The sequence below is a fragment of the Hylobates moloch genome, unplaced genomic scaffold (assembly GCF_009828535.3).
Source record: "Hylobates moloch isolate HMO894 unplaced genomic scaffold, HMol_V3 SCAFFOLD_12, whole genome shotgun sequence".
NCBI lineage: Eukaryota > Metazoa > Chordata > Mammalia > Primates > Hylobatidae > Hylobates > Hylobates moloch.
The window spans coordinates 43,223,690-43,235,753 of record NW_026652287.1 but is presented as its reverse complement, the minus strand read 5'-3'; the positions used below and the strand labels follow the sequence as shown (position 1 = coordinate 43,235,753).

The following is a 12,064-nucleotide window of genomic DNA, read 5'->3' as shown; positions in this document are numbered from 1 at the left end:
CAAGGTCAGGAGATCGAGACCATCCTGGCTAACACGGTGAAACCCTGTCTCTACTAAAAATACAAAAAATTAGCTGGGTGAGGTGGCGGGCGCCTGTAGTCGTCCCAGCTACTCGGGAGGCTGAGGCAGGAGAATGGCGTGAATCCCGGGAGGCGGAGCTTGCAGTGAGCTGAGATTGCGCCACTGCACTCCAGCCTGGGCAACAGCGAGACTCTGTCTCAAAAAAAAAAAAAAGAAACCCCATCTCTGCTAAAGATACAAAAATTAGCCGAGCATAGTGGTGGATGCCTGTAATCCCATTGGGAGGCTGAGGCAAAAGAGAATCGCTTGAACCTGGGAGGCGGAGGCTGCAGTAAGCCAGTAAGCCGAGATTGCGCCACTGCACTCCAGCCTGGGCCATACAGTGAGACTGCATCTCAAAACAAAAAAAAAACAAACAAAAAAAAAAACAGAAAGAAAGAAAAAGAAAAAGTAATTGCACTTTTTGCCATTGCTTTTTTTTTTTTTTCTTCTCTGAAACAGTCTCACTCTGTGGCCCAGGCTGGAGTGCAGTGGCGTGATTTCAGCTCACTGCAGCCTCCGCTTCAGGGTTCAAGCAATTCTCCTGCCTCAGCCTCCCGAGTAGCTGAGACTGCAGGGGTGTGCCACCATGTCCGGGTAATTTTTTTTGTATTGTTAGTAGAGACAGGGTTTCACCATGTTAGCCAGGCTGGTCTTGAACTCCTGACCTCGTGATCCACCCACCTCAACCTCCCAAAGTGCTGGGATTAGGGGAGTGAGCCACCATGCCCTGCCTGCCATTACTTTCAATGGCAAAAACAGCAATTACTTTTGCACCAACCTACTAAAATAAATATCTCTTTTTTTTTTTTTTTTTTTTGAGACGGAGTCTCGCTCTGTCGCCCAGGCTCACTGCAAGCTCCGCCTCCCAGGTTCACGCCATTCTCCTGCCTCAGCCTCTCCGAGTAGCTGGGCCTAAGGCACCCGCCACCACGCCCGGCTAATTTTTTGTATTTTTAGTAGAGACGGGGTTTCACCGTGGTCTCCATCTCCTGACCTCGTGATCCGCCCGCCTCGACCTCCCAAAGTGCTGGGATTACAAGCGTGAGCCGCCGTGCCTGGCCTAAAATAAATATCTCATCTGAAGGCCCTGAAAGAGACCTTGAGGTCAGTAGGAGCGGAGAGAGATCATTAAGCAGGGAGGGCACAGACAGAAAAGGTGAGGTGGTGTGAGTGGCAGGGGCTGCCCCTGGCTGGTGCCTTTTTGGGTGTTATACCTGGCCCCTGGCTCCAGCACCGAGCACTGGCCTGCCCTCTTGTGCCATTTCCCCGTCTCATCTTTGCTCATTACATGTTTGCATGGGACTGGCTTTCTTCTCTAGGGCTCTGTGTTCCTGCTTTTGAGGGAGGAGGGGCAGAGGAGGAGGCTGTGGGGAGGAGGCCCAGCTGCTGTGCCTTATGCTGTTGGGGATGAGGGGGGAAGGTGCCGTGTAGTGGGGGTTGCAGCGGATACCCTGTGTGTGTCTGTTCTGAATCATGATGGGCTGAGTGGAAAGGCAGGGTGGGGGTAAACTGAAGCACTGTAGGTGGACACAGGACAAAGGAGGCATTGAGGGTGTGGCAGGGGTGCACCCTTTAACAGGGGGGACTGCTAAGGGCTGACACCCATAGCATCAGCCAGTGCCTGCCCAGGAAGGTCTCACCGAAGTCTCAGGGCAGAGGCGCAATGGAGAGGGCCTCTACCCACCCTGGCAAGGCAGCCTCAGCTCTGCCGGTAACCAGGCCTGGGGGAAGCACCTAGCTCCCACCTCCAAGAGTGACCCGGATCAGAGGGCAGTGCTGGGCGGAAGAGATAAGTTGGAGGAAGGAGTGAGGCCTCCACCCCTGCCCAAGGGTGTGAAGAGAGCAGAAAACAGGCACTGAGAGGACGAGCTCTAGGTCACACTGAGAAAAGACAGCCAGCCAGGCCGGGCACAGTGACTCAGGCCTGTAATTCCAGCACTTTGGGAGACCGAGGCAGGTGAATCACTAGGTCAGGAGTTCAAGACTAGCCTGACCAACATGGTGAAACCCTGTCTCTACTAAAAATACAAAAATCAGCCGGGCGTAGTGGCGCGCACCTGTAATCCCAGCTACTCAGGAGGCTGAGGCAGGAAAATCGCTTGAACCTGGGAGGTGGAGCTTGCAGTGAGCTGAGATTACACCACTGCACTGCAGCCTGGGTGACAGAGAGACTTCGTCTCAAAAAAAAAAAAAAAAAGAAAAAAAGACAGCTTAGATTGTGCCTGACACATAGTAGGTGTTCAAAAAAAGCTTTTGGATTTTTTTGTTGTTTGTTTTTGGAGACAGGGTCTTGTTCTGTCACCTGGGCTGGAGCACAATGACGATATCATAGCTGGAAGTGGCTTTGACCTCCTAGGCTCAAAGGATCCTCCTGCCTCAGCCTCCCAAGTAGCTGGGACTACAGGCATGCACCACCATGTCTGGCTAATTTTTGAAAAATACACCAGGCATGGTGGCTTACAGCTGTAATCCCAGCGCTTTGGGAGACCGAGGCAGGTGGATCACCTTAGGTCAGGAGTTGGAGACCAGCCTGGCCAACATGGTGAAACCCTGTCTCTACTAAAAATACAAAAATTAGCTGGGCGTGGTGGTGCATGCCTATAGTCCCAGCTATTTGGGAGGCCAAGGCAGGGGAATTGCTTGAACCCAGGAGGCAGAGGTTGCAGTGAGCCGAGATCACACCACAGCACTCCAGCCTGGGTGACAGAGCAAGACTCCATCTCAAAAAAAAAAAATTTTTTTTTTTGAGGCCGGGCGCGGTGGCTCACGCCTGTAATCCCAGCACTTTGGGAGGCTGAGGCGGGCAGATCTCCAGGTCAGGAGATGGAGACCATCCTGGCGAACACGGTGAAACCCCGTCTCTACTAAAAATACAAAAAAAAATTAGCTGGGTGTGGTGACAGGCGTCTGTAATCCCAGCTACTCAGGAGGCTGAGGCAGGAGAATGGCATGAACCTGGGAGATGGAGCTTGCAGTGAGCAGAGATCGCTCCACTGCTGTCCAGCCTGGGCGACAGAACGAGACTCCATCTCAAAAAAAAAATAATAATTTTTTTTTGAAACATATTTTTTGTAGGGTCTTGCTATGTTGCCCAGGCTGGTCTGAAATTCGTGGGCGCAAGGGATCCCCCCACCTGGGCCTCCCAAAAGTCCTGGGATTACAGGCGTGAGCCACTATGCCCAGGCCCCTCAAAAAACACTCGTTATCTTGGTAAAACTTTTTCGCTAACAGACTTTCTTTATTTTGCCCAGGCTGGAATGCAATGGCAAGATCTCCACCTCCTGAGTTCTAGCAATTCTCCTGCCTCAGCCTCACGAGTAGCTGGGATTACAGAGCGTGTGCCACTACAGCCCAGCTAAATTTTTGTATTTTTTTGTTTTTGTTTTTGTTTGTTTTGAGACAAAGTCTTGCTCTGTTGCCCAGGCTGGAGTGCAGTGGTGCGATCTCGGCTCACTGCAACCTCTGCCTCCAGGGTTAAAGCGATTCTCCTGCCTCAGCCTCCTGACTAGCTGGGACTACAGGCACGTGCCACCACACCTGGCTAATTTTTTGTATTTTTAGTAGAGACGGGGTTTCACCATGTTAGCCAGGATAGTCTCGATCTTCTGACCCCATGATCCGCCCGCCTCAGCCTCGCAAAGTGTTGGGATTACAGACGTGAGCCACTGCGCCCGGCCTTAATTTTTTGTATTTTTATTTTATTTTATTTATTTATTTTTTTAAATTTTTTGTATTTTTAGTAGGGAAGGGGTTTCACCACGTTGGCCAGGGTGGTCTCAAACTCCTGACCTCAAGTGACCCACCTGCCTTAGCTTCTCAAAGTTCTAGGATTCAAGCGAGAGCCACCGTGCCCGGCCCTGGCTAATTTTTTTTTTTTTTTTTTTTTTTTTTTGAGACGGAGTCTTGCTGTCTCCCAGGCCGGAGTGCAGTGGAGCGATCTGGGGTCACTGAAAGCTCCGCCCCCCGGGTTCATGCCATTCTCCTGCCTCAGCCTCCTGAGTAGCTGGGACTACAGGCGCCCGCCACCACGCCCCGCTAATTTTTTTTGTTGTTGTTGTATTTTTAGTAAAGACGGGGTTTCACCGTGTTTGCCAGGATGGTCTCGATCTCCTGACCTCGTGATCCGCCCGCCTCGGCCTCCCAAAGTGCTGGGATTACAGGCGTGAGCCACCGCGCCTGGCTTTTTTTTTTTTTTTTTTTTTTTTTTTTTTTTGACGGAATCTCGCTCTGTCACCAGGCTGGAGTTCAATGTTCCGTGGCACGATCTCGGCTCACTGCAACCTCTGCCTCCGGGATTAAAGCAGTTCTCCTGCCTCAGCCTCCCGAATAGCTGGGACTACAGGCATGCCCCAACATACATGCCCAGCTAATTTTTCTATTTTTAGTAGAGACGGGGTTTCACCATATTGGCCAGGATGGTCTCGACCTCATGACCTCGTCATCTGCCTGCCTCGGCCTCCCAAAGTCCTGGGATTACACGCGTGAGCCTCTGCAACCGGCCCTGGCTAATTTTTGAAAAATATTTTTTGTAGGGTCTCCCTATGTTGCCCAGGCTGGTCTGAAACTCTTGGGTGCAAGGGATCCTCCCACCTGGGCCTCCCACAAGTCCTGGGATTACAGGCGTGAGCCACCACCCCCGGCCCTCTCAAAAATCGCTTTTTGAATGAATAACTCGGGAGGTCACGATTGGAACCCTGGGCTTGTTCCTCCTTGCAGAAACAGAAGCGGAGACAGGGAGTTCCTTTATAAAAACTTTATTGAGGGGATGGGTAGAAAATGGGGGTGACGCCCTTGGAGTTGAATACATAAATAAATGAATAAGTAAATAAATAAAGCAATAAATAAGCCCCCGTGTGCGTCTGGGGGGCGTCCCCCGGCCCGCGGGGAGAGGGGAGCGGGCTCACGCCGATGTCAGCTGTATGGCGAAGACCTCGCCCTCCGCCGGCGACTCGGCCGCGCCCCCCGCCGCGTCGGGTCCGCCCTCCGCGCCTGCCGCCCCGCCAGCGCCGCCGCCCGCGCCGTTGAGACACACGGCCTCGCCTGAGCTCTCGGCCTCCTGCACGTTGTACTCGCCCTTCTTGCAGGCGGTGGACTGCACGTAGAAGGCCAGGCCGGCCCCCGCGGCCAGCAGCGCCGCGCCCCCCGCCGCGCCGCCCACGGCGACCCACAGCCACGGACCTGCGGGGTGGAGACCCTCGCGGAGGGTGGCCAAGCTCCGGGGGGCTTCTCCCACCGCCCCCCGCACTCTCACAGGCACGAAGTCAGTCCTCATGCCCCGGAGTGCTCACTGTCTGGCCTTAGGAGAAGGGAGAGACCCCATGCAGTAAGGCCACTCCCAGTGCCAGGGCGACCCGAGACCCGATTTACATCGCACTTCAGCCCATGGGGACATAAACCCGTGACCACACTTAGCCCCCTAGCGACAAGTCAACTCTCCCCATCCCCCCAAAAATGAGGATTGGCAGGACCAGGTCAGGTTCTCCCGACCCCAGAGAGAACCCAGCCTCAGGAGCTTCAGGAAGTGAGAGAAGGCGATCTTGACCCCTCTCTCCCCCCATCATCCAATGACTTTGGTCCCTCCCCAATCTTCTCTACAGTGGATTGTGAATTGGGTCAAGTATCCACCACGCAGAATCCACCCCAAGTTTTTAAGTCCTTTCCTGCAGCAGTGACAGCCCTGGAGAGTCCCTCCCCTTGAATTCCGTCCCCCTGCCACCTCCATCTCCCACCCCTCAACGTGCGATCAACAGCCCCACCCGCTCAGGCACCCTTGACTTCTACTCTGTCCCACTTCCGTCTCGTCTACCGGGACTGAGAGGGAGGCAGGCGGGGCCGGCCGCCCCAAGACCCAGGTCACGCCCCCTCTCAGATACCTCGCCCCGCCTCTCCCCAGCTCCCACTTACCGGCCACGCGCACCGTGATGCGCCGCGCGTGGCGCCCGTGCGCGTTGGTGGCTGCGCACTCGTACTCGCCGCCGTGGCTTCCCATGGCGCCTGCCACGCTCAGTGTGCTGTTGTTGCTCGACAGGCCGATGTTGAGGGCCCCCGGGGGCGCGCGCCAGCTGATCTGGGCTGGAGGCCAGGCCTCCGCGCGGCAGGTCAACGTGAAGTTTCCGCCTGGGCGCACGCCTCCAGGGGGCGAGGCAGCAAGTTCGGCCACCACCGGCCGGTCTGAAGGGCACAGAAGGTGAAGTGGGGCTTAGCGCCGGCCCAGCCACTGATCAAATGCCCTGCTCCGGCCCACCACGATCGATGTGAGACCACCGCGCCTCTGATGGGCAGAAGAGGATCCTGCCTCCTATCAGAGCCTCCTTCCCCGACAATCAGGCTGCTGTTGCGGCTAAAATTCCTCGCCCTTCTTCACTGAATGGAAGGAGGTGAAGCCCAGGTCAGTGTTCTAATCCAGGATTTGAGGAGGGCCGTGCTCCTATTCCCTAGAATTTTCTTTTCTTTTTTTCTAAGAAAGAGTCTCACTCTGTCGCCCAGGCTGGAGTGCAGCGGCGGGATCTCGGCTCCCTGCAACCTCTGCCTCCCAGGCTCAAGCGATTCTCCTGCCTCAGCCTCCCAAGTAGCTGGGACCACAGGCGCCCACCACCACGACAGGCTAATTTTTGTAGAGACGGGTTTTCGCCATGTTGGCCGGGCTGGTCTTGAACTCCTGGCCTCAAGTGATTCATCCACCTCAACCTTCCAAAGTGTTGGGATTACAGACCTGAGCCACTGCGCCTGGCTAGAATTTTCATTACCCCCTGGTTTAGGCTGGAATTCCCTGTCCCCAAGAATGGGATTGGGAGAGGTGCCCTTGAATGCTCCCACCGCTGCGAGTCATTCTTCCGAGGACCGTGTCCCCTCCATCCGGTGCTGCCCCCACTCACATTCCACGCCCACAGTGACGGTCCGGGAGTCCGTGCCATGCGCATTGGTAGCCACACAGTGGTAGGTGCCCGCGTCCTCTCGGGACACGCGCTGCTGCTCAGGCCATGGGATGCCTTCCCGAGAGCAGCGCACTCCTGGGGAAGGGCGACCCCGGGCGGCGCAGGCTAGCGCAGAAGCCTCAGCCCCTTCCAGCCACGTCTGGTGACTTGGGCAGGTAGATTCATCCATCTCCGGTGGCGCTGCAAAGCAGCCATGGGGGATGTCAGGGAGTGCCTGGACCGTGGGGCACCCCTGCTCCCTACCCGCCTGGGCCTCGCTCACACTCCGCGCTCACGACGACTGTTTTGGCCACGGAGCCGTGGCGGTTGGTGGCGTTGCAGACGTAGATACCGGGTGCCAGGACTCTAGGGATTCTGGGAGCTCTGGGACTAGGGTCTGGGGGTGCCAGCGGCAGCAGCACCCCCTCAGTGGCGCCCCCGGAGCCCACGCACTTCACGCTTGGCTGTGGCTTCCCATCGACCTCACAGGAAAACAGGCGCCCAGATCCTTCCACCCATGTCCAATTGCTGGGGCAGCTCAGCTCCTCAAACCTGGGGCCATCTGGGAAACAGGATTGCAGGGGCTCACACGGGGGCCAGGAAGTCCAGCTGGGGTTGTCCCACAGATCCTGCCTAACTCCGCGGTGCCCCTACTCACATTCCACCGTAATGGCCACATTTTTGGCCGCAGAGCCCCGAGGGTTGGTGGCTTCGCAGCGGTAAGTGCCCGCATGCTCCCGGGCCACACGAAACAGCCCCTCGATGACGGCCCCGAGCTCTCCAGAGCGCACGCAGATCACATCAGGCGGCGGTACCCCGTGCGCCACACAGCTCAGCGAGGCTTCTGTTCCCTCCAGCCAAGTAATGCGTTCTGGGCAGCCCACGCTGTCCAGCGCTGGTGCGTCTGGAGGAGGGAGTGTATTGTTGGCTTTGGGGTTTGGGGGCAAGTCTGACGTCCCTAGACCCTCCTTGGCGTTGCAAGGCTTCCAGTGTTGTCCCTGCATAACCCTTGGACGCCGATCCAAGGAGGTGTCACGCTAGTCGAGCCATGCACTTTGTCTGGGAGCTTCCTGAGCCACCAGGGGCGCCTTTTTCAGTCTAAAAACTTAAACACTCTGGACCCGCCCGCCCTTGCACGACTCCGCCCTAATACCACGCCCTAGGCTAGGGGCACGCCCACCCGGTCCCGTCCATCCTCCAAGATCTTTCTCCAACCCCACTAACCAGCCTCTTTCCTTTCCCAAAACCCCACCCAAAGGGACACCTCATACCCTACTCCTACTCTTCCCTGGAGGCTGGCCACCCTCCAGACCCTGAACCAGATAGAAATTCACCCTGCGCACCCCCACTCACACTCCACCGTTAGCGTCACGTCCTTGACCGCCTCGCCTTGATCATTGGCCGCCTTGCAGCGGTAAGTGCCTGAGAGCGCCCGAGTGACTGGACCCAGCAGGCCCAGAGCCAGCACGGCCCCGCCGTCGGAGCGCGCACAGTGCACCGAGGGTTCTGGGTTCCCGCGGGCCTCGCAGCGCAGCGTCTGCTCTGGGCCCTCGGGCCACGTCCAACTCCTGGGGCAGTCCGAATCGTCCAGCCGGGGAGCGTCTGCGGGCAGGGCGTGGGGTTACATAGGCTTAGACGTGAGAAATGGCTCCGCCTCCACGACACGGCCAGGGAGCAGGCGGGTCCTTGGAAGTCACCAGGAGGTGGGGGGCGAGGGGTTATCACCAACTCACATAGGACACGAAGCTCTGCGCTCCTGTTCTTGATCAGGGTCTCCCCGTCCACGTCGAGGGTGGCGTCGCAGAAGAAGCTGCGTCTGTCGTCGTTCTCGGTGGCATTTAGCTTAAGCTGGGCGGGCTGCCCCGGGACCGCGGCTGGAACTCCCTCCAATGTGACCAGGGCTTGGGCCCCGGCTGCGCAGGTTACTGTCACCATCTGCCCCTCGGAGACGCTGGGTTCGCTCAGGGTCAGGAGTGGTGCCGGGAAGCCTGGGGGCGGAGCATTTGGTCGGAGTATACTGACCATACCCCTCCCGCCAGTCAAGGCCCGCCCCTTATCTGTCTGAATCCCCGGGGTGCTGAGACCGAACTAGGGTACCGCGCCCCGCCTCTCAGGCTGTACAGGCTCCTCCTCCCCAGCGATTACGTCTCCGCCCCCACCTGCCCCGCCCCCTCGGGACACTCCGGCCACGCCTGTTCCGGTACTGAGGTCCTGCCAACTCTTCGCCCCGCCTACGCATTCCTCTGGTCCCACCTCCGAGCCGCGGAGACCCCGCCTCCTTCCTTACTGTAGATGGTCACGTTCTCCCGGGTCTCCCGGTTTTCGCCCCCCAGGGTGACGTTGCAGACCAGCTGCCTGGCACCCTCCTGCTCTGCGCTAGCTGTGGCTGTGGCAGTGGCCACGAATGAGTCCCCTTCGAGGGTGACATCAGGACTCAGATTCTGGTCCCCCAGTGCGAGGTAGACCCTGGCCTCTGAGGCTGGAAACAGTCCGTCCAGAGCGCAGCTCACGGGCCTTTCCGAGCCAACTTCCAAGAGCCGGGGAGCAGCGAGGCGCGGGGGATCCGGAGACAGGGCTAGGGGTCGAAGAACCAAGTTTGAACGAACTCCGAGCGCTCAATATGTCCTAAGCACTTGACATGCACTATCTTATCCTATTATCATCCTCAAGGCACGGAAGGGGAAACAGCTCAGCCGGTGAGGGTTGAAGTCAGGATCAGCATTCAGATGTATCTACCTCTAAACCTCCTAAATACCGACCCGACCTGACTTGGTCCGCATCTCCTCCCCACACCCACTCACAGAAGGTTCGGAGCTCTCTGGGGGCCGAGCTGTTTTCAAACAGTCCCAGGCCGTGCGGCCGCAGGTCCAGCTCCGCGCGACACGAGAAATTGGCTCCATGGTCCTCCCTCCGAGCCAGTACCGTGGCTGTGAGCACCGCGCCCCGCGCTCGGGGTGGTTCGCCGGCGAAGCTGCGGCCGATCAGCTCCTGGGCGCCCCGCAGCAGGGTCAGCGTGAGGCTCGCACGGGGCCCGGCGCCGGGGACCCTACAGCTCAGGGTGAAGTTCTCGCCCACTGGCTGCCAGGGAGGCAGCGGCATCAGCTCTACGCGATCTGGTCGCTCTGCAAGGGGGAAGAGTCCGCAGCTCTTGGAACGCCGGGACTTGGAACAGAGGTGGGGCCTGAAGGGGAGGACCCTGGGACACAGGGGGCGGGGCCTGGGAGGGAGGGAGAGTAGTGGAGTACGCGCGTGGCCACCCAGAACTCACGGAAAGTGCGAATGAGCCCACGCGCCTGTAGTGTGCGCCGCGCGCAGCGGAAGAAGCAGACGGGCTGGGTCTCCGGCTCGCGAATGTCCACCAGCTGCCGCGCCAACCAACGCAAACCCCTCTGGGTCCCGTTTCGGCGCAGCGAGGTCTCCAGGCCACCGCGCTCCGGCCGAGGGCAATTGGTGCTGCAATTCAGCCACAGCGAGCCCCCGCGCTCCACGAACGCCACGCGAGGCTGCAGGTCCGCCCAGAAGGGCTCCTGCGAGACCGCTGCCCAGAGAAACGCGGGCTGAGCCTGGGGAGCCAACTCCCTGACATCTTAGCGCCCCTATGTCGAGTCAAGGGTTCTCGGAGAGCGGGGAGGAGGAGGAGAGGCTGGCTGCAGCCAGGGAAAGAACCCAGGCGTCCCGCGTCCTGCCCAGGCCTCCGGTTTAAAGGAGCGCTCCCAGAGTCTAAACCTCGAGGGTGTCTCTGGGACGTGGTAGCAGAGAGCCATGGTCTCCAAAGCGCCGATGAAGCGGCGGGAAAGCATGGGGGGAGAGGGTAGAGGAGAGGAAAGGTGGGCTCTTGGATGAACATAGCAAGGCTGAGAGAAGGGGACCCGGGATAGGGGATGGGGGATGAACCAGTTCTCAGGGTCCTGCCAGAATGCTGGGATACGAGGAGAGTGCGTTTGCGGCAAGGGCAAAGGAGAGACGAGGCTGGGTCAAGGGTCAGGAAGGACCCTACACCCGTTGAAGAACACGGAGCCGGGACGCAAGGCTGGGCTCATGGAAGGAACCGCGGGAACAGCTGAGGGACCCGGTTGCCAGGGCTCTGGGTGGAGCGGGAACAGCGCCTCTGAGTCAGGGTAGTTGGAGAGATGGAGTCTTCGCGGACCGCGAGTGGGGAAGATGCCAGTCCGTGGACCATGGTGCACAGCAGAGCGTGAGGAGGTACCCAGGGAGGGGACAGGAGAGACACTGGGTCTCCAGGGCGAAGGGTTGGGTGCGGAAGAACACCTAGGATCTCGAAGCGGGTAGGGGCTATCGAGGAGTCAGGAAGCTGGGGCTCGGGTGTGTGTTGGGGAGGAGGGGGAAGGGGAGAAGACTCAGGCTCGAGGTGGGGGCAGAGGCGTGGGAGCGAGGCGAGGGCGGAGCTGGGAGGGACAGGAGGCCGTTTCTCAGGTCCAGGGACTCCGCCCCCGCGCTGTCCACCCCGAGCCAGAGCGGGGCTCTTACCTGAGAGGCCGAAGAGCCCCAGGCCCAGAGCAGCCCAGAGGCCGAGTAGCGCCCGGCGCAGCCCTGGCGAAGGCCCTGGCATCGCCGCGGCGGGGAAAGCACAGGAGGCGAGGGGAGCGCGAGCCGAGGAGCTGGGCTAGAGGACGGCTCCGCGCGGCGCGGCGGGTGGGGTGTGGGGGAGGCAGAGTTGCGCTCGGGGATTGGTTTAACGTTGGTAACTTGGTTTCCAAGGAGGGGGCGGCGGCAGAGGCGGCGGGGGGGAGGGAGGCGAGCGTGCGCTAAGCTCCTGGCCTTGGTGAAGCCGAGCTGGCAGGAGCGAGCGACCCCCGGGGTCTACGTGGAGGCCGGCACGATGGCCCGGGGCCTTCTGGGGGCGACCACGCTCTCCCGCGTCATCCCCGGCCGCGACTCTGGGATCGGGGGATGCTGGGTTGCCCTTCCCAAACCCCTACCCCAGCCCTGGCTGAGATGCCATGATAATAAGCTGGACTCCGAGCTCCGCCCCCACATGTAGCTCCTCCCACCAGCGCCCCTTAGGGCGGGGATACATTTGGGGACTAAGACAGATTTGGGAGGCACTGGATGGGGAAAGGACAGTT

At 59.2% G+C, this 12,064-nt stretch overlaps 1 protein-coding gene across 1 annotated transcript; it reads right to left on the bottom strand.

The window, feature by feature from the left end:
• Positions 1–4,801: 4,801 nt before the first annotated feature.
• On the bottom strand, positions 4,802–11,639 carry ICAM5 (intercellular adhesion molecule 5). The gene is made up of 11 exons (XM_032169631.2): positions 11,466–11,639; positions 10,246–10,515; positions 9,779–10,099; positions 9,265–9,552; positions 8,711–8,965; positions 8,331–8,579; positions 7,636–7,881; positions 7,261–7,539; positions 6,939–7,178; positions 5,968–6,234; positions 4,802–5,241 (listed from the first exon to the last, which is right to left on the bottom strand). The coding sequence occupies exons 1-11, from the start codon at positions 11,545–11,547 to the stop codon at positions 4,964–4,966; spliced, it is 2,775 nt and encodes a 924-aa protein (XP_032025522.1). The 5' UTR covers positions 11,548–11,639; the 3' UTR covers positions 4,802–4,963.
• Positions 11,640–12,064: the final 425 nt, after the last annotated feature.